The 18,221-nt window shown below is 37.1% G+C and overlaps 1 protein-coding gene across 9 annotated transcripts in view; it reads left to right on the top strand.

The window, feature by feature from the left end:
* DST (dystonin) overlaps positions 1-18,221 on the top strand; it is a 506,627-nt gene that overhangs the window by 249,199 nt on the left and 239,207 nt on the right. For 6 of the 9 annotated variants that reach the window (XM_033217522.1, XM_033217518.1, XM_033217517.1 and 3 more), the window contains 3 exons: positions 8,042-8,131; positions 10,429-10,506; positions 12,669-12,761. In XM_033217522.1, the coding sequence (XP_033073413.1) occupies positions 8,042-8,131; positions 10,429-10,506; positions 12,669-12,761 (261 nt within the window). Of the gene's footprint in view, positions 1-8,041; positions 8,132-8,665; positions 8,702-10,428; positions 10,507-12,668; positions 12,762-18,221 lie in introns of all 9 variants that reach the window. The other 3 variants (XM_033217521.1, XM_033217513.1, XM_033217510.1) reach the window with 1 other exon arrangement.

The following is an 18,221-nucleotide window of genomic DNA, read 5'->3' as shown; positions in this document are numbered from 1 at the left end:
TGATTATGACCCTTCCTTTCCCAGCTTTTTCTTTTGCCCAAATTATGAGAAAGTAGGAGGAGTAGGAAAAAGGTGAGCATAACAAGGATATCAATTGGTTTCTCCTCTTTTTCTTATGCTGGTGTTAAAAATTGCTCTTGACATAGTAGTACTTACCATGATTTTTTTGAGGTGATGATAAAGAGTTTAAAGAAAGATTTATATAAGTAAGGAGCTAGGAGGATATTTGAAAAACCTGTAAAAGGTAATGCCCATATTTTCCTGCCAAACAGACAGAATACTGTCTTATCTAAAAAACCTCCTCCTCTTTTTAAAGGTTGCACAGTAATATTTATTAGCTGTTCTTCCCTCATATATGGAATGGGTAATGCTGATGCCTTTACAAACCAATGCTCGTTTGTTAGACATTGTAGTATGGAGTTTGTCTAGAATACATCTTTAATAAAAACTAACTCCAAGGAACTGTACAGATAGCAATAAAGATACACTATGCAGAGTATATGGATTTCTGAATTTATTTCTCCCTTTCAGTTACATTATAATTGCCCCACACCAAGATCTGTACAGCTATGCAAGAGATGAAAAATCTACAGGTTCAGGGGAAAATGTGAGCAAAAATAGATTTTTTGTGTGGTTTCTTGCTAATACAAGGGAAGATAGGAAAGATAGAGACCTAAACCCAAACCAAACCAGAACCAACCAACCCAAACCTCAAACTGTTACAGAAAAGTTACCTGCTTGAAAATATTTACAAATGGAAATAGCCTTTTAAAAAGGTTGCTGAAACCATGACGAAACTGTATAGAAGAGAATAAAAATAACCTAGGTGAAACAGTGACTAAAATACCCCAAATCTTAAAGTGTTTATCTGTGATATATTAATAAATGTTTTTATTTTATTTAACTACCTAGTTCCACCTTGTGGTGAAAGACTAGAAAAGGCCATTCAGTTTTTGCATTTTAATTATAGATTGTCGACCCAAAAGCTTAAAAGAGAAACATTCTTTGTCAAGGAGTGAATCAGGTCCAAAGAAAGTAGACACATTATTTGTACTGCCTAGTGCCAATGTGGATTTTTAAAAAAGTCTCTATTATGTTATCCATTAATACCTTAAGATGTATAACTAATATCTTTATTTCATAGTTTAAAAATAGCCTAAAGGAGATGAATTCTATGTGGCCTTAATTAATGTTGACTTAACATAGTATCTTAAAAAACCATAACCACCTTTTTCTCATGCCAAAGAAGAATATTTGCCTATTATACTCAACTGCACCAATTTCACATTTATAATAATTTAGGTAGAATATGAATTGTAGTTTTATTCTTTCACAACTCCTGAAGAAGTAGTACTGAAAGACATTTATAATGAAAAAACCACTTTAGATAAGGCAGCTACCTAAGATAATGCAATGTTTCTGAGCATTTTTTTGTGTATTTTAAAAGCGTTAATTTTCTTATCAATAATTAATATGTTAATATATTGATATTTATGTTACCTTTATTTTTTCAAGTAGGCTGTCTAAGGAACTCGCCCAGGAGAACTTGACAGCTTATTTTTTATGAACGTACTTGTTTGATCTAAAAAAATTGCATTGAAAAATGTTTTAATTTATAATTTTCACTAAAGCAAACTATGCTTCTTCTCGTCACCCAATTTGTTCAAACTAGTGAGGCGATCTCATTTGGGACAAGCCTTCCTTTATTATTTATGTTTCTTTCTAAAGATAGCTGATTGTTTTCCAGAATACTGTATCCTTTAGATATAGAACTTCTTTAAGAGAGGACTGTGAACCCTTTGTGTGGCTGATGTTTTGCTCCCTGCTGCAGAGCACACTAGGATGCCTGCATTTTACCCAAGCTTCATTAATGGAATGTCTCTTTCAGTTTCCTTTTTTCCTGAGGGACCTTTCCTCTATTATTGTGTAATGATTGGGCCCTTGATTTTACCTGTGATTGATTTGTTTTTGCTTAAGATAACAGTTTACAGGGAAGCTTTTATATTGGTCAGAGATATTATGGCCTCATTCTGCTTAAAATTCATAGTTTTCTTTGTGTAGGAAAAGTTCAAGTTTCTTAACCTGGGATATGAAGCCTCTGTGTCCACTCGTGCTTCGTTCCAGCCTCATCTTCCACCTCTTGCTTCATTGACTTCATCACTGCTTTCCTTCCTTCTAACTCACATAGAGTTTTGTGTGTCCTTGCCTTTTTCCTTTGTTCTTCCGCCTCCCTTCACCTGGAACATTCCCTTCTTCTTTGCTGGGAAGACCCCAGATTGGGTTAAGCTCCTCATAGCTTACTGAGTGTTCTCTGAATGCATTTACTTTATACTGCAATTTCTTTCCTAAATTTCTTTCATCTCAGATTACAGGCTTCTTATTATGCATCTTTGTACCCATAGAAGTTAAAGGATACTGTGGCATATGATGGATAGATGCTCAATAAATACTTTGTGACCTGAATTGAATTGCAGCTAAACAATAGTAATATGTTTAAATAATGAGAAGTAAAATTTTTGTGAAATTTGTCTAGATTGGCCGGGCGCGGTGGCTCACGCCTGTAATCCCAGCACTTTGGGAGGCCCAGGCGGGCGGATCACAAGGTCAGGAGATCGAGACCATGGTGAAACCCCGTCTCTACTAAAAATACGAAAAATTAGCTGGGCGCGGTAGTGGGCGCCTGTAGTCCCAGCTACTCAGGAGGCTGAGGCAGGAGAATGGTGTGAACCCGGGAGGCGAAGCTTTCAGTGAGCTGAGATCGTGCCACTGCACTGCAGCCTGGGGGACACAGCGAGACTCCGTCTCAAAAAAAAAAAAAAAAAAAAAAAAAGAAAAGAAATTTGTCTAGATTAACATCAATCACTATAACATTAGACTTTTAAAAAAAGAAGTTTAAACATTCAGCAAGCAGCTATATAATGATTCTCTTTTCTTCAAAGCTGAATTTGATTTAGCCTATATAAAACCAAACAATTACAGGTTAACAGAAGGAAATTTTCAGTGTAGTGTTTTTGATCAGTTAAGCCAGTTAGGTAATACAGACCTGGTGTGATCTACTCTGTTCTCTCCCCAAAATAAATTTGAAATATTGTCCATGTCATCACCAGCATCTTGTTTAGAATTTTTGTTGCCCATAGAATGTTTTCTAGTCTATTTTTCTTTCTTGGGATATTCTTTTAAGTAAAATATTAGTGCCCCCTAGAGGTAAACTCTAGGTGCAATGCTGTATACATATTTTTTAAAAGTACTGCAAAATTCTACTAGAATTGTGTGAAATACGGAAAATGCTGTATCACCCTTGTTATGTAATTCAAGTTATGTAAGTTAATCCCAGAGTATTTCATAGTGCTTTTACTTTGCTCATCACTTCCTCTAGCACTATTGATCCAGACAGTTTTTTGTCCCATAGGGAGAAAGCATCCAAAAAGAGAAGAAGGAATGCTTTATTAAAAACTGAAAATGGAATGGAATGTTAGGGATATTGGCAGTTAGTATAGTCATCTGTGAAGGACAGTTACCAGGCCAAATGCCTATGACTCACTCCTGGGGTAAAATAAAAGCTTTTCTCTGTAAAAAGAAAAGCTTTAACTGTTTACTTTCCCTTAAATTTCTTGCTAGATTAGATTGGAACCCCAATTCTTTCCCCTCAGTTCATTCCTGACTACCCTTTACCCATAATGTTGATTTTTAATTTTTAATAGCATCCTCTTTTATTCCATTCATTTGTGCTGAGGAAACTGACCCAGTATTATAAAGTACTTAGCACAAAGTGAGGCATCTAGTAGTAACTCATGATGTGTATGTTTTTGTTTATTATTGTTAGTGACATTTGCTTTTCAGAGAATATCTTATATTTTATAGGACATTTTCCATGTACAGTATTTCTGTGGACCCTCAGAATAATCAGTTGAGACAGGAAAAGCAGGCCGTATCGGGGATAGCCAGTCTCTCTAGATTTTTTTCAAGCATCATAGAAGTTAAATTAGTTTATTTCTGCATTTCCTTCTAAAATTCTTGAGAAATTAAGCCGTAAGTCTTAAGAGTAACTTTTATTTTATACATTTTCTAAGTTGACAGGTCATTGATTTTTAAAAATGATAATAATTTGATTTAAAGATTACAGACTTTTTGTTCTTTAGGTTGAACTAGGAGTTTTCTGTTTTCCAACCTTTATTTTAAAGATAAAAAAACTGAAGCCTAGAGAGTTTAGGCTGTTGGTACAAATTCATAAGGCCAGGGGCAGAAGCAGGACTAAAATGCCTTTTCCCTTATCACAGGTTTTCTCTTTTCCTAATTTAGAGGGAGTCTTGCTCTTTCACTGAGGCTGGAGTGGCATGATCTCAGCTCACTGCCACCATGCCCGGCTAACTTTTTGTGTTTTTAGTGGAGACAGGGTTTCACCATCTTAGCTGGGCTGGTCTTGAACTCCTGACTTCGTGATCCACCCACCTCGGCTTCCCAAAATGTTAGGATTACAGGCATGAGCTGCCGCACCTGGCCCTCTTTTCCTAATTTAGATTTGCATGGCGTAATATTATTTTCCTTCTCTAAACATGTGTTTTAATTTTTCTTTGTTGTTGCATAAATACAGTGGTAACAAATGACACCTGGTTTGGGAAAGTTTCCCTTATGTAGAGGGTTTTGTTCAGTCTGGCAAGTCAAGCTGGCAAGTCACTCCCCATCTTTAACTGTCCTGGAGTGAGAAAGACACAACAAGTGGAATATAGAGTGAAATGTGAGTCTGGTAGGTTGTAGGCATAGTGGACCAGCACTATTACAGTTCTGGAAGGCCCCAACCCAATCATGTGCTTGGATTCTACTGTCCTTCTGTGTACTGAGGGTATCAGACCTGCACAATAAAGTCATTTATTTTGAGAGATGAAGCAGCTGGCTGAGGATCAGGAGCTGTATAATGTTGTTTATATAAATATAATCTTTTAGTGTTCCCATTCAGGCTCTTTTAGAGTTTGGCTGCTTTCTGGTTATATTGGAGATATAACTGAGAAGTACACAGATTTAGATGTGTTAATGTACATGACATTCACAAGCTTAGCTTTTCTACCTTGTTTTTAAGTAGGTCTTAGCCTTATAAATTCAAGCTCATGCCTTAGAATGGGACTGAATGAATCCTTACAGTGCTTTAATACAAGAGTCTCCAACCCCCAGGCCACAGACAGGTACTGGTCCAGTCTGGTCCATGGCCTGTTAGGAAGTGGCCTGCACAGCAGGAGGCGAGCACTGGGCCAGCCAGCATTAGCACCTGAGCTCCGCCTCCTGTCCAGATCAGTGATGGTGTTAGATTCTCATAGGAGCATGAACCTTGTTGTTTGTTTGTTTGTTTTTTGAGACAGAATCTCACTCTGTTGCCCAGGCTGGAGTGCAGTGGCACAATCTCGGCTCACTGCAACGTCCGCCTCACGGGTTCAAGTGATTCTTCTTCCAAGTAGCTGGGATTACAGGCATACACCACATCACCTGGCTAATTTTTTGTGTGTATTTTTAGTAGAGATGGGTTTTGCTGTGTTGGCCAGGCTGGTCTCAAACTCCTGACCTCAAGTGATCCGCCCACCTTGGCCTCTCAAAGTGCTGGGGATTACAGGTATGAGCCACCGCATGGCTGCGAACCCTTTTGTGAACTGTGCATGTGAGGGATCTAGGTTGTGCTCTCCTTATGAGAATCCAATGCGTGATGATCTGAGGTGGAACAGTTTCATCCCAAAATCGCCCTCGCCTGCATCTGTGGAAAAATTGTCTTCCATGAGTAGGAAATTGCAGTATTAGTACTCATTTCAGTAAGTGCTTATCCCTTCGTGTACATATCATGCATGTAGTAGATATGTTCCTGAAAAGGCCCTTGAAAATCCATTAATCTCTGAAATACAGTTAAGAAGTTGAGAGAGTTGTCATTTCATGGTATCTCAAGGTAAATATTCTAATTGAATGGATAATTCCTTTGTAAATTATTTGGTTATTTACAGGTCTTTCTTTTCTTTTCCTTTTCTCTTTTCCCTTTCCTTTTCCTTTTCCTTTTCCTTCTTTCTTCCCTTTCTTCCCGTTCCCTCCCCTCTCCTCCCCTCCCCTTTCTTTTTTTTTTTGATGGAGTCTCACTCTGTCACCCAGGCTGGAGTGCAATGGCTTGATCTCCGCCCACTGCAACCTCCACCTCCTGGGTTAAAGTGATTCTCCTGTCTCAGCCTCCTGAGTAGCTGGGATTACAGGCGCCTGCCACCGTGCGCGGCTAATTTTTGTATTTTTAGTTGAAATGGTGTTTCACCACGTTGGTCAGGCTGGTCTCGAACTCCTGACCTCAGGTGATTGATCCACCTGCCTTGGCCTCCCAAAGTATTGGGATTACAGGCGTGAGCCACTGCATCCAGCCGTATTTACGGGTTTTTCTAAACAAGGATTGCTTAAAATGTGTTATAACATTTTTTGGGGGGAATAAAGTGTTTTTATACTTTGTCTTACGTTGGTATTATGACATCAGAGATTCAACTGATACTCCTTGGGAATTAGGAAATCAAAATAAAATGTCAATTTGTAAAGATGGAGACTTGGTTAAAAGTAATTTGATTCGCCTTCAGTTTTGCTGTCATTTCAATGGTACTGTTGACATGAACAGTTACTTTGTGGTAGAGCTATTGAGTGTAAGCTTAGTATTTATATTATTTGTAGTTAATTATGCCTAGATGGGTAATTGAATATTAAAAGGTTCTGTGACTTACGTAAATAGTGCCAGAACACTGGATGTAAAAGCTGGTAAATTTGATAAGAAATTCCTAAGGGAACTTTTTCTTCATCAATCAAAAACATTTTCTGACACTAACAAAAGATATTGTAAAACATATATATAGAGAGAGAGTCAATTAAGATAATAAAATTTTATGGGATTTAAACTGTTTTTCGGAACTGAAAGACTTACTATAAAAGTTTGCTTCCAGTTTACATTAGGCCTCTTCTTGTGTTTGTGTTTGTGTAGTTATATAGTTTTGATCATAAGTTTAGATCTTTTCATTACTTTGTGCTTTATATCACTTGACATTTTGGAAGTTGGAAGCAAAGGAGTTGGATTCATTTGTATACAGGGCTTGTGCCATGGGTGAAGTGGGCGGGATTCTGGTTCCTGCTTCTTTCTGGCCCAGTTCTTTGTCTCCTTTCATGGGAGCAGCTCAGAATTACTGAAAGGTGAGAAAATGGAAATGTGCCGGCCCACTGTGGAACAGTAATCTTAATAGCCTTCTTTGACATGTGTCTGTCCAACACAAACCTTGTAGTGGGCCACGTGGTTACTAGAGCTATCCCTACTTGGCAGGCTGAACAAAGCTTTTGGGAAATCTTTGATGGTTTGGGTTCTAAAATCACAGACTTCTAAATCAGGCCTGTGGAATGGAGGAAGCTATTGTAGGTTGATTGTTGATTTTGTGCTAGTGTTATTTACGAAAATCTTCCACTATAAGAAGACTTATATTGTGCAGAGGAGGGTTTGGACAGAGGCCTTCTAACCTGACACGTATGGATTTCAAAAAATTTTTTTGAAATAATTATAGGCTCATAGGATATTGACAAAATAATATGTAGAGTCTCATGTACCCTTCGCCCAGCTCACGTCTATGGATTTCTAAAAATGTTCCTCTGCATCCTTGATCCTGTTTTGGGCTAGAAGTTCAACTGCGGGGGTGAAAACTCTACCCTCTTGTTAAGGTGGCACTGGCCGCTGTATCGGGAATCATGAATAAAGTCACAACATTGCCCGTATTTGAAGAATTGTAACCCCATGTAGTAGTCCAGGCTTGTGTTTTTTCTAGTGTCTTAAAAATGTAATAATTTGAATTTTCTTTTTGAATTATTAATCTGAAATTCACTTTTTAAAGTTTTTAAATTAAATTTAGTTTTTAAGTAATAAGCGTTTTAAAAATTTAAAAATAGGTGTGTGAATGAATACCATGTGAGGAATGTTTTCTACTTGTCTTCTTTTTATGTTTAAGAATGTTAAGGATGATTCTGAGTTCTAGGCCCCCAAATTTTGCTTTTCTCTTTGTAGGTTCGAAAGCATGTGAATGATCTCTATGAAGACTTAAGGGATGGACACAATTTGATTTCTCTTTTAGAGGTTCTTTCAGGAGATACCTTGGTAAGTTTTAACTTTTCTTATTTTATTTTGAAGAACATGTAATCTTTTCTGCATAGGACCAGTGTGTTTTCAGTGCAGACTATTCAGATTTTTACAACATTCATCTTTTGAGCTGTGAATTCTGCCTGAAAAAGAAGTTTTGGTTAGATTCCTAAGCATTTTCAAGCTTCAAATGACGTGAATTTGAGATTGAAGCACTTCGATTACTTCACTTACATAATCAGTTCTATAATTAAAATACTATTTTTGTTCTTGCTTCTTTTTTACCTTTGGGTTTTTTTGCTTAGCGGAAGTTGGATGCATAATATAACCACATATTAAAAGACTTACAAATAGCAAGAAAATAAACATTGCTTTCTGAAAAATGATCTAACCCATTCCGCAGGTGTCATTTTTTTTTTTTCCTTTTTGTGAACATTACTTCCCCTTCTTGTTACCTGTTCTCTTTCATTATGTTCTGTTCATGCTCTTCTTTTCATTTCTGGTCTGTCTTGTGTCTTTGCTGTCCTATCTTCTGTCTGTTATATTCATTAGCCAAGGGAGCGAGATTTTTTGAAGACCTTACGATTGGTGAGTGCAACAGAAGCATGCGAATATGAACAGCATGAGGATGTGGAGGATGAGGATAAGGGGGTAGGTGTCGCCCCCATAACTTGACTAACCTAGCCGTTCCCATGCGGTGAGCGCTAACCTGATAGAGAAGTAACTACTGGGTTCAGGCTCCTTTTTAGAAAAGCATAGAAAGGACCAAAACCCACATTGAGGTAGATGTGTTTGTACCAAAAAATTGGACAAAGGAAATATTTTCTCTTTAAATTACCTTCAGAGGGCTAAAATTGATTGAATTATGTATACATTACTGTGCACTGCATGGTAATTAAACAGACGTAAAGTACATGATGGCATTTTAGTTAAACAATTTTATATACATTGTATATAAACATGGAAATTTTACAAGTCTGCAAATTCATTCAATTTCTGGAAGTGATATTTCAAACATGGCAACTATTTACTGCTTTTTATGAAAGAACTTAGGGAAATTTTTTTTAGTATTTAAGTTTCTGCTTTAAACCACACCTGTTGGCAATAGGTATTTGATGGACATGTTTCACCTCTCTAATGTATCTCATGTATTTAAGAGGGAGATTTAAAAATCCAGTATCCCGATAGAACTCACAGAGCTGTTTAATCTCCATGACTCTTAGTTGACTGCAGCCTACCTTTGCAAGACAGACGTGCTTCTTCTTTTGTCTTCTACGTACCTGGTGCCCCTTGATTTTACTGGAAATTGTGCTTTTGTTGGATCCAGTGGGTAAATTTATCAACATAATTTCTACTTGTTATGCAGAACTTACTTTTCCTTCTGTGGTGTGCTGTCTGTTTTATTATGGCACCTTTGGCTTCAGCAACCTATACATACTGAAGAAGCCAAACTGTCAATTGTCTTTTTTCTTTTTTCCTTTTGGAAGATTTTATGTGATAAATTTCAGCTCCATTCTTTATATTTTTTTCTAAGAATTTCTCAGCCCTATTTCCTTATGTTTTCCTTCATGCTAACTTGTAACGTTTCTTAAGGGAAACGGCATTAAGGAAAATAATTCTCGTCTGTCACTTTTGCTGAGACTGAGAAAATAATTGTGTCCATCCCAAGTAGTGTAAAATGAGTATAGTGTCCTTTCTGATTATCATAGCGTCCACTTTTGTGAAAAAGCTAAAATAAAATAAAGAGGAAATATATGGTTTTAATTGGTTTTCTCTCTTTCTCTATCATGGCTAAGTAAACCTTCTCTGTCTTTCTCCTTCTTGGTGATTTTTATACTAACTGCATGCTACTTTATCTCATTTCCATTAATATGCCATATGTATATATGTGTGTGTGTGTGTATATACAGTTATAAAACACTCTTGCTAATAGTGTTCAATAAGAAGGTAAAATGATGAATGATATTTAATTATTTTTGTGCCTCCATGGCTAAATAATTGTAGGCTAGCATTGTTTTATTACCAAATATTAAAAATCTGTATGTTCCGTGACATTTTCTCTTTCCTTTTGTTTAAATTAAAAAATTGTCATAAAGTATATGTTTAAATAAAACATACTTGGAAAAAAATCCGTAATAGTTTACATTCAATCTCAGACAATATAAAGAAATTAAAAACTTCTTAGAAAATCTTACGGCCTTACCTCAACCGTAAATACTGTTTTGATGTATTAAGATGAACAGAAAGTATATTTAAATTAGCATGGTCTGTGATAACAGAAACTCTTTTTTATACCTGTATTTTTCTGTTCTTAGCCCAGAGAAAAAGGTCGGATGCGTTTTCACAGACTACAGAATGTACAAATTGCACTTGATTATTTGAAAAGACGCCAGGTATGATGTTTTGAAAATACTATAATCATATAAACATATGTTACTAATACATCTATGTAGAGACATGTCAAGGAATGACAAGATTAAATTTGCTTGTGAATTATAACCAGTAATCTTGTGCTTTGGTGAAGCAAATATTTAAAAATGTTTTTAAACATTTGCTCCCAAGAAAAGAAGTTAGTAGTGGAGATAAGCCCAGAGGAATTAAAAGTGACTACATTTCCATCTATATAAGAACAACTGATTTTCTTTCTGTTCGAATTGGATTGCATTTGCCTAGGAAGTTAGTGACATTTTAGTAGCAATAGAATGTTAAGAGTGCCTATGAACAGTTCTTAATTGTGGGGATGCAATACTTTATTTTTTATACTTGATATATGAAAATAGTCAATTTTTATAAAAATACTTTATATAATACTTTTAATTAAGTGTAAGCATTTTTCATACTTAGTAGTGATAAGGCAATATTTTGTTTTTTATAAGTAGATAATATTGGATAATTTATGAGTAAAGATATAACAACATTTCTGACAATAGCCCCCAACTTGCTTGAGGTATCAGGAGAAATCATGGAAAAGAATTAATAATATATTGGATATGATCTTGATTTGATGGCATTACATATTATAGTGTCATAAGTCAAAATGTTAGTAATTTTTTCAATTAGTAGAAAAAAATGTAGGAGAGTTGAAAATTATTGAAGACAGTGAGAGTCAGAGGGGACAGCAACAATTTTGTTTTTTTAATAGTTTGAAAAAGGGAAGAGATTGGGTGTGGTGGCTCATGCCTGTAATCTCAGCACTTTGGGAGACTGAGGCGTGAGGATCACTTGAGCCCAGGAAATTGAGGATGTGGTGAGCCATGATTGCAATATTGCACTCCAGCCTGGGTAACAGAATGAGCCCTGTCTCAAAAAAAAAAAAAAAAAAAAAAAAAAAAAAAAAAAAAAAAAGGCAAGGGAGAGAGGGAGAGGTAAACACTAGCTTTTATTATTTCTTATTATTTGTCAATATTATGAACATTAAAATGCTTTTCTCTATTAAATACTACTAAATCCTCAGTGCCTAAATATTTTAAATGTTATTGATGTTTGCTCATTGTTCATCATTCTCATGGAAGATTCCAGAAGGGTACTTCTGAAATGTTTTCTGGCAGTATTTTGTCCAATAAGTAAAATGTTAAATATCATAGTATATAATTCTCAGTATTTAAATTCATGATATTAAATGATTTTGTCCAGGAAGTAAATGGATCATCATTGGATTTATTTACCTGAATGCACAGTTTGACAGTTGATAAGCTTTAAGTCTGAGTATTATATTATTTTAAAATATTTGAACAGCCTTCGAAATGCTCAGTGACATATATTTATGGCATATTGATAGCAAAATAATGCTAGTTATTTTAAAACCTTGTAATGGAAATTTGAGAAAGTTGTTAGAATTGTTAGAATAGTTTCATACTTAATGGTGAGAGTAAAATAAAATTTATTTTTAAAAGACAAAATTATTTCTAATTTTAAGATCTCAAGTATTTAGGACTTCTCACTTGAGGAGTTGTACTTTTGTATTGACAAGTGAATGCTTTTAGTACTTGCTCTAGAACAGCAGTCCCCAGCCTTTTTGGCAGCAGGGACTGGTTTCATGGAAGACTATTTTTCCATGAAGTGGGTGGGAGGGGTAGTGGAGGTTGTTTCAGCATGAAACTGTTTCACCTCCAATCATCAGGCATTAGGTTTTTATAAGGAGTGCGCAACCTAGATCCCTCAAATGCGCAGTTCACAAACAGGGTTTGCACCTCTATAGGAATCGAATGTTGTGGCTGATCTGACAGGAGGCAGAGCTCAGGTGGTAATGCTTCCTGGCCCACTTACCTCCTGCTGTGCAGCCCAGTCCCTATTGTATAGGTTTGGGGGTTGGGTTGGGGATGTCTGCGGTGGAAGACAAGAGCGCAATAATACTTGCTCTTTCTTTGTTGTTATCGTATAATTTGTAATATAAAATGATTGAGAATAAGAGTGAAACAGTATTTAGTTGACTACTGGTATTTAAATTATTCAATTTTTTTCTTCGTATAATTTAGAAGTGCTTTTATGTAGGTAAAGATAACTGGTTCAGGTTTGATAAACAGTTGGTTTTGTCTCTTCTTCACATACAAAACAGGTGAAATTAGTGAATATTAGAAATGATGACATAACAGATGGAAATCCCAAATTGACTTTGGGATTAATCTGGACAATAATTTTGCACTTTCAGGTAAGCCCAAATTTTCTTAATTTCAGCTTCTAATTGCTAGTTTTCAGGTGGTTCATATGAAGGGTGAATGACACATTCATGTTCTATGGAAGAAAAATAAATTTCAAACTTCTTTCTTTAATAATATATTTGAATTGTTATTTTAAGCAACATGCTGCTTGTGAATCTGGCAACTAGTTTCCTGTTCTTGATAAACTTAAATATAGTTTTAAAGACAATGTTTGTAATCTCAGAATTGAAAGACATATTTCTTTTTGTTGACTGGAGACATATTTTTTTGCTCATTGGAAAGTATTACCTGTTTTAGATACTTAAATGTTTTATGATTAGTCCTTATTTAGAATGTTTTTTATTAATACAGTTTCTTAGCTATGTCAACTATTTCCTCCTTTGATAGACACTAGATGGCAGTATAATTATAAAGAGATGTGAAGCAGAAGAAAAGTCTTCATGTTCTTCATGTTTTTTGCAGAGCTGTGCTTTCTCTCTTTAGATTTGAGGAAAGTGCATATTTATTGACTGAATTGTTATCTAATAAACCTGAGCCAATTGAGGACTGATTTTGACTTAGTTTTGGGGAAATGATACATTAAAAAGAATCTTCATTTGATTTAAGGAGATTCCTAACTTTAGAACTTGCTTTAGTTTACTAACTGCTGGTCTGCTCAAGAACTGTTCTGCTACTAGAGGTGGGAAGGAGGGGAAAAAGAGCATGGGCTGTAAAACTACCTCTTCTGCACTGTGCTCCCTGTCTGAGTGATGGGATCATCTGTACCCCAAACCTCAACATCATGTAATATACCTATGTAATAAATCTGCACTTGTACCCCCTGAATCTAAAATAAAAAACCCCAGAAATGTTGTGTATATAGCACAGAGCCTGACCCACAGTAGGCACTCAGTACATCTTACCAATTGATTACTATACAGTTGGATCTTGAAGGAGGAAAAGATCCCTTGCCAGCTTCAAAAAGGACTTGGGGTTTTGAAACAAATCTGGTGAGGAGTAAGAAGTTTTTTAAGGTCGGGCACGGTGGCTCATACCTGTAATCCCAGCACTTTGGGAGGCCGAGGCGCGCAGATCACAAGGTCAGGAGATCGAGACCATCCTAGTTAACATGGTGAAACCCCATCTCTACTAAAAATTACAAAAATTAGCCAGGTGTGGTGGCATGTGCCTGTAGTCCCAGCTACTCAGGAGGCTGAGGTGGGAGAATCTTTTGAACCCAGGAGGTGGAGGTTGCAGTGAACTGAGATTGTGCCACTGCACTCCAGCCTGGGCCAGAGAGCAAGACACTATCTCAAAAAAAAAAAATTTTTTTTTTTAAATTGGCTGAAATACAGGTTATGTAGACAAATGGTGAAGAATAATGCACCTGGGGGCTCGTTGGAACAGGATAGATTTGACAGGTATGGAGAGTTACAGGAAGCAGAGTCTAGGTAGGTCTAGGACCTGAACAGGCAACTGAATAGTTTCAGCAGAAGGACATTCATGGAGATCCAGGTAATTGAAGGAAAAGGTGTTAGCCAGCCAGACTACAGGGCAGCTTATACAGGTGGATGTCCACTTAGCTGGGCTGTTAATGTCAAGAAGAGCCAGTAACCAGAACTGGAAGCCAGGACCCCAAAGGACTGAGGGATCCCATTACTGGAGGACTCTATCCTTAGGGGATCAAATATATGAACCTAAATGAACGCAATAATTTGGCATGAAGCACAGAACCAGACCTTGTTATCAGAACTGTGTAAAGTCTAAGTAGAACTGACCAAAAAGCTGATTTCATATGGAGTTCTTCAGTGACTTTGTTGGGGATCATTTAATTAGCCCTAAGTGGGTCAGATCCTAGAGCTTTTAGTAGGGTTGAAACTGCAAGAACCCCAGCTGGGAAAGTCGGAGACCTACTGGAGAGAATCAATCACTTCACCACCAACTGGTTTGGTAGGCTGTGTCTGAATTTTGAATGTTAGACCGAGGATCACTGGGGCAATGGAAAGCATTCAGACTGGAGGGAGGCAGAATTAAGTTTCGTTCTTGGCTCTTTTACTTATTGTTGTGATGCCAGTGGGTAAGTCATGTTACTACTCTGAGCTTAAAAAAAATGTGTTTCTGTTCATCGCTTTCCTTTTTCTGTCCATAAATCTTTTTCAATGACAGGACCTGTGCTGGAGTCTCTCTGAATCCATTCTGGTTTGGAGGCTGCCTGATTCCCAAATTGCTTTTCGCTCAATTAAATTCTGCTAAATTTAAAAAAGTGTGTTTTAGGAAACAACATCCATTAGTTCTATGTAAAATATATAGAAATGAGCAGAGTCCATAGTAAGAGAGAGAAGCTGTGAAGCTGAGTTAGTGATAAAGGTCAGGACTCAGTTGGGATGCAAAATTGAATAGAAGAGATCACACTTCGCAGAAAGAAAGAAAGGGACTTGGACACAGGGCATAGAGGATGAAGGAAAGGGATTTATTAAAGATAACAAAACTTTTTTTTAGCCTGAGAGATTAAGAAACAGTAGACTACTGAGAGACATGGGGGTGATGCTAAGGGGAAAAGCAGTGACCTTCTGGGCGGGCTTGATGGGATGGTGGGATATCCTGTGCATCTGTCTACTGAGCAGTTGGAGACATGAGTGGAGCTGAGAAGCCAGAGGTACAGATATAAACTTGGGGAAGTTACCACTACACAAGTGATCACTGTTTTTATCATAAAGAAGGAATCTTCAGGGGACCCAAAAGAAGAGCACAAATGGAGAAGAGATGAGAGCTAAGGATAGAAATTTGGAGAAGGCCCATGGTTATGGGAGCAGGAGAAGATTCTGCTGAGGAAAGAGAAAAGAAGCATTTGGAGAGATGAATGACATAATAGGAAAATGTACTGACAAAAACAAGGGAAGAGAATTTCAAGTAGAAAGAATGGTGAGCAGTATGAAATGCCACTAGAGACCACAAGAAAATGAAGGTGGAGTATAGGTCAATAGTTTCATCTAGAAAGAAGACCTTGGAGACCCAAGCTCCTGGGAGCAGAGACTAGAAAATAACAAGCCAACATGTGCAGAAGGATTGGGGGGTAGAAGCATGTATTTAGAGGCTGAGTTTGAGAAAATTTAAAGCAAAAGTCTTCAAAAAGGAATTATATACTAATAGAGCCCTTTTGGGTTCAGCTGCCTTTGGAGGAGAGACGAAGACTAGTCACAGAAGTACCAAAAGCAGTTTCGCAGGCCGGGTGCGGTTGCTCACACCTGTAATCCCAGCACTTTGGGAGGCCGAGGCAGGCGGATCACCTGATGTTGGGAGTTCAAGACCAGCCTGACCAACATGGAGAAACCCAGTCTCTACTAAAAATATAAAATTAGCCGGGCGTCGTGGCACATGCCTGTAATTCCAACCACTCAGGAGGCTGAGGCAGGAGAATCGCTTGAACCCAGGAGGCAGAGGTTGCAGTGAGCTGAGATCACGCCATTGTACTCCAGTCTGGGCAACAAGAGCAAAACTCTGTCTTGAAAAAAAAATTGCTTCTAATATCCTGTGGCATAATGTTCTAGAATCCATTGTATTTTAGGGCTTTAATTATAAGATGATATAACAAATTATCACCAATATTTTAAAATTAGACCAAGGTCTGTTTGGAATGGAACACATCTATGTTTTGGTTAAATGGAAGTGTTCTCTCTTATTTAAATGAAATAACTTTTTTTTAGTACTACAGTAACTTGAGATTAGAATTGTTTTTTGGTTATGCCAAGATACAAAGATTTATGAGTGGTAATCATCCTAACTCAGAGTGACTCTCAGCCTTTTTCTCTCTACTTTACATAAATAATGGAAGCGATTTCAAAAGACCAATTTGTTTTATTTTAACAATATTTGTTGTAGCATCATAAATGGAATCTATTTTTCAGTCAGGCTTTCTGAAGGTAAGCATTATCATTACAGTAATCCTATATCATTAGCCACCACATGCTAGATCCAGAGATACTAAGATAATGAAGTATATTGTTCTGTTTATTGGGAGAGTGTACATGAAATTAGCTATAACATAAGGTAATGAATATTATTGATGATATAAATGAAAATAGAAATGTATGGGAAAGGAGCATTGTAGTGGGATCGGGATGGTTTTAGAGAATATGGGACATTTTCACAGATATTAGAGATAGGCTTTGAAAGATGAATACCAGTAACCAGGCAGACTAAGTTGGGCTATTTCTGGGAGAGGTAGCAGTGTATATGGCCTAGAAATGGACAGCTGGTGAGTTTGGCAGGTATATTAGTTCATTTTGTGTTGCTGTAAAGGCATACCTGAGGCTGAGTAGTTTATAAAGAACAGAAAAAAGCTTTATTTGAATCATCACAGTTCTGCAGGCTATACGAGAGACATGGTCCTGGCATCTGCTTCTGATAAGGTCTCAGGAAATTTTTTAGTCATGGTGGAAGAAAAGGGTGAAGCAGGATTGTCTCATGGTGAGAGAGAGAGAGAGAAGGAGGAGGAGGGGTAGGAGGTACCAGGCTTTTTCAAACAACTAACTCTTTTTTTTTTTTTTTTTTTGAGATGCAGTCTCACTGTCTCACCCAGGCTGGAGTACAGTCAGTGGCACAATCTTAGCTCACTGCAACCTCCACTTCCTGGGTTCAAGTGTTCTCCTGCCTCAGCCTCCCAAGTAGCTGGGATTACAGGCATGCGTCACCATGTCTGGCTAATTTTTGTATTTTTATTAGAGGCAGGGTTTTACCATGTTGGCCAGGCTGGTTTTGAACTCCTGACCTCAAGTGATCCACCTGCCTCGGCCTCCCAAAGGGCTCGGATTACAGGCATGAACTACCATTGCTGGCCTCAAACAACTAACTCTTAAGTGGGTAAGAGCTCATTACTGTGGGGATGGCACAAAGCCGTTCATGAGGGAGGTGCCTCCATGACCCAGACACCCCCTACTAGGCCCAACTTCCAACATTGGGAGTCACATTTTCAACATGAGATTTGGAGGGGACAAATATCTAAACTTCATCAGTGGAGATGGAGGGAAGGATTGGGGGAGTGCAGATCACTGGTTGCCTTTCCATCATGTTAGTACAAATACCAGCCATTATACATTTATATTCTCTTGAAAAAGGTACCACTCATTGCCTTTGAATACATTGAAAATCAAGTTAAAAACAAAAAAAATCTGAGACCTTATTTTTACCAGCTTGTCTTCTGGGATATTCAGTTTTTGCTACTGGAGAATGTTTTTAAATGAATAAGGAAAATTTTACAATGCAGGATCTGTTATTGACAGACATCTGTGGTATCATTGCTAACTTGACTAATTGAATATTCTTACTTAGTAAAATATAATGAGTTCCATCTTTTAAGACTACCTAGTGAAAGGCAATTACTAATGTTTTTAAGAGTGAAATGATTTCTGCTTACGTGTAAATCCATTTCATGCCATTCTATTTTTTTTTTTTTTTTTTACCATATCTATGAC

The sequence above is a fragment of the Trachypithecus francoisi genome, unplaced genomic scaffold (genome assembly GCF_009764315.1).
Source record: "Trachypithecus francoisi isolate TF-2019V2 unplaced genomic scaffold, Tfra_2.0 Lachesis_group10, whole genome shotgun sequence".
Classification (NCBI taxonomy): domain Eukaryota; kingdom Metazoa; phylum Chordata; class Mammalia; order Primates; family Cercopithecidae; genus Trachypithecus; species Trachypithecus francoisi.
This window is presented reverse-complemented; position numbering and strand designations above follow the sequence as displayed.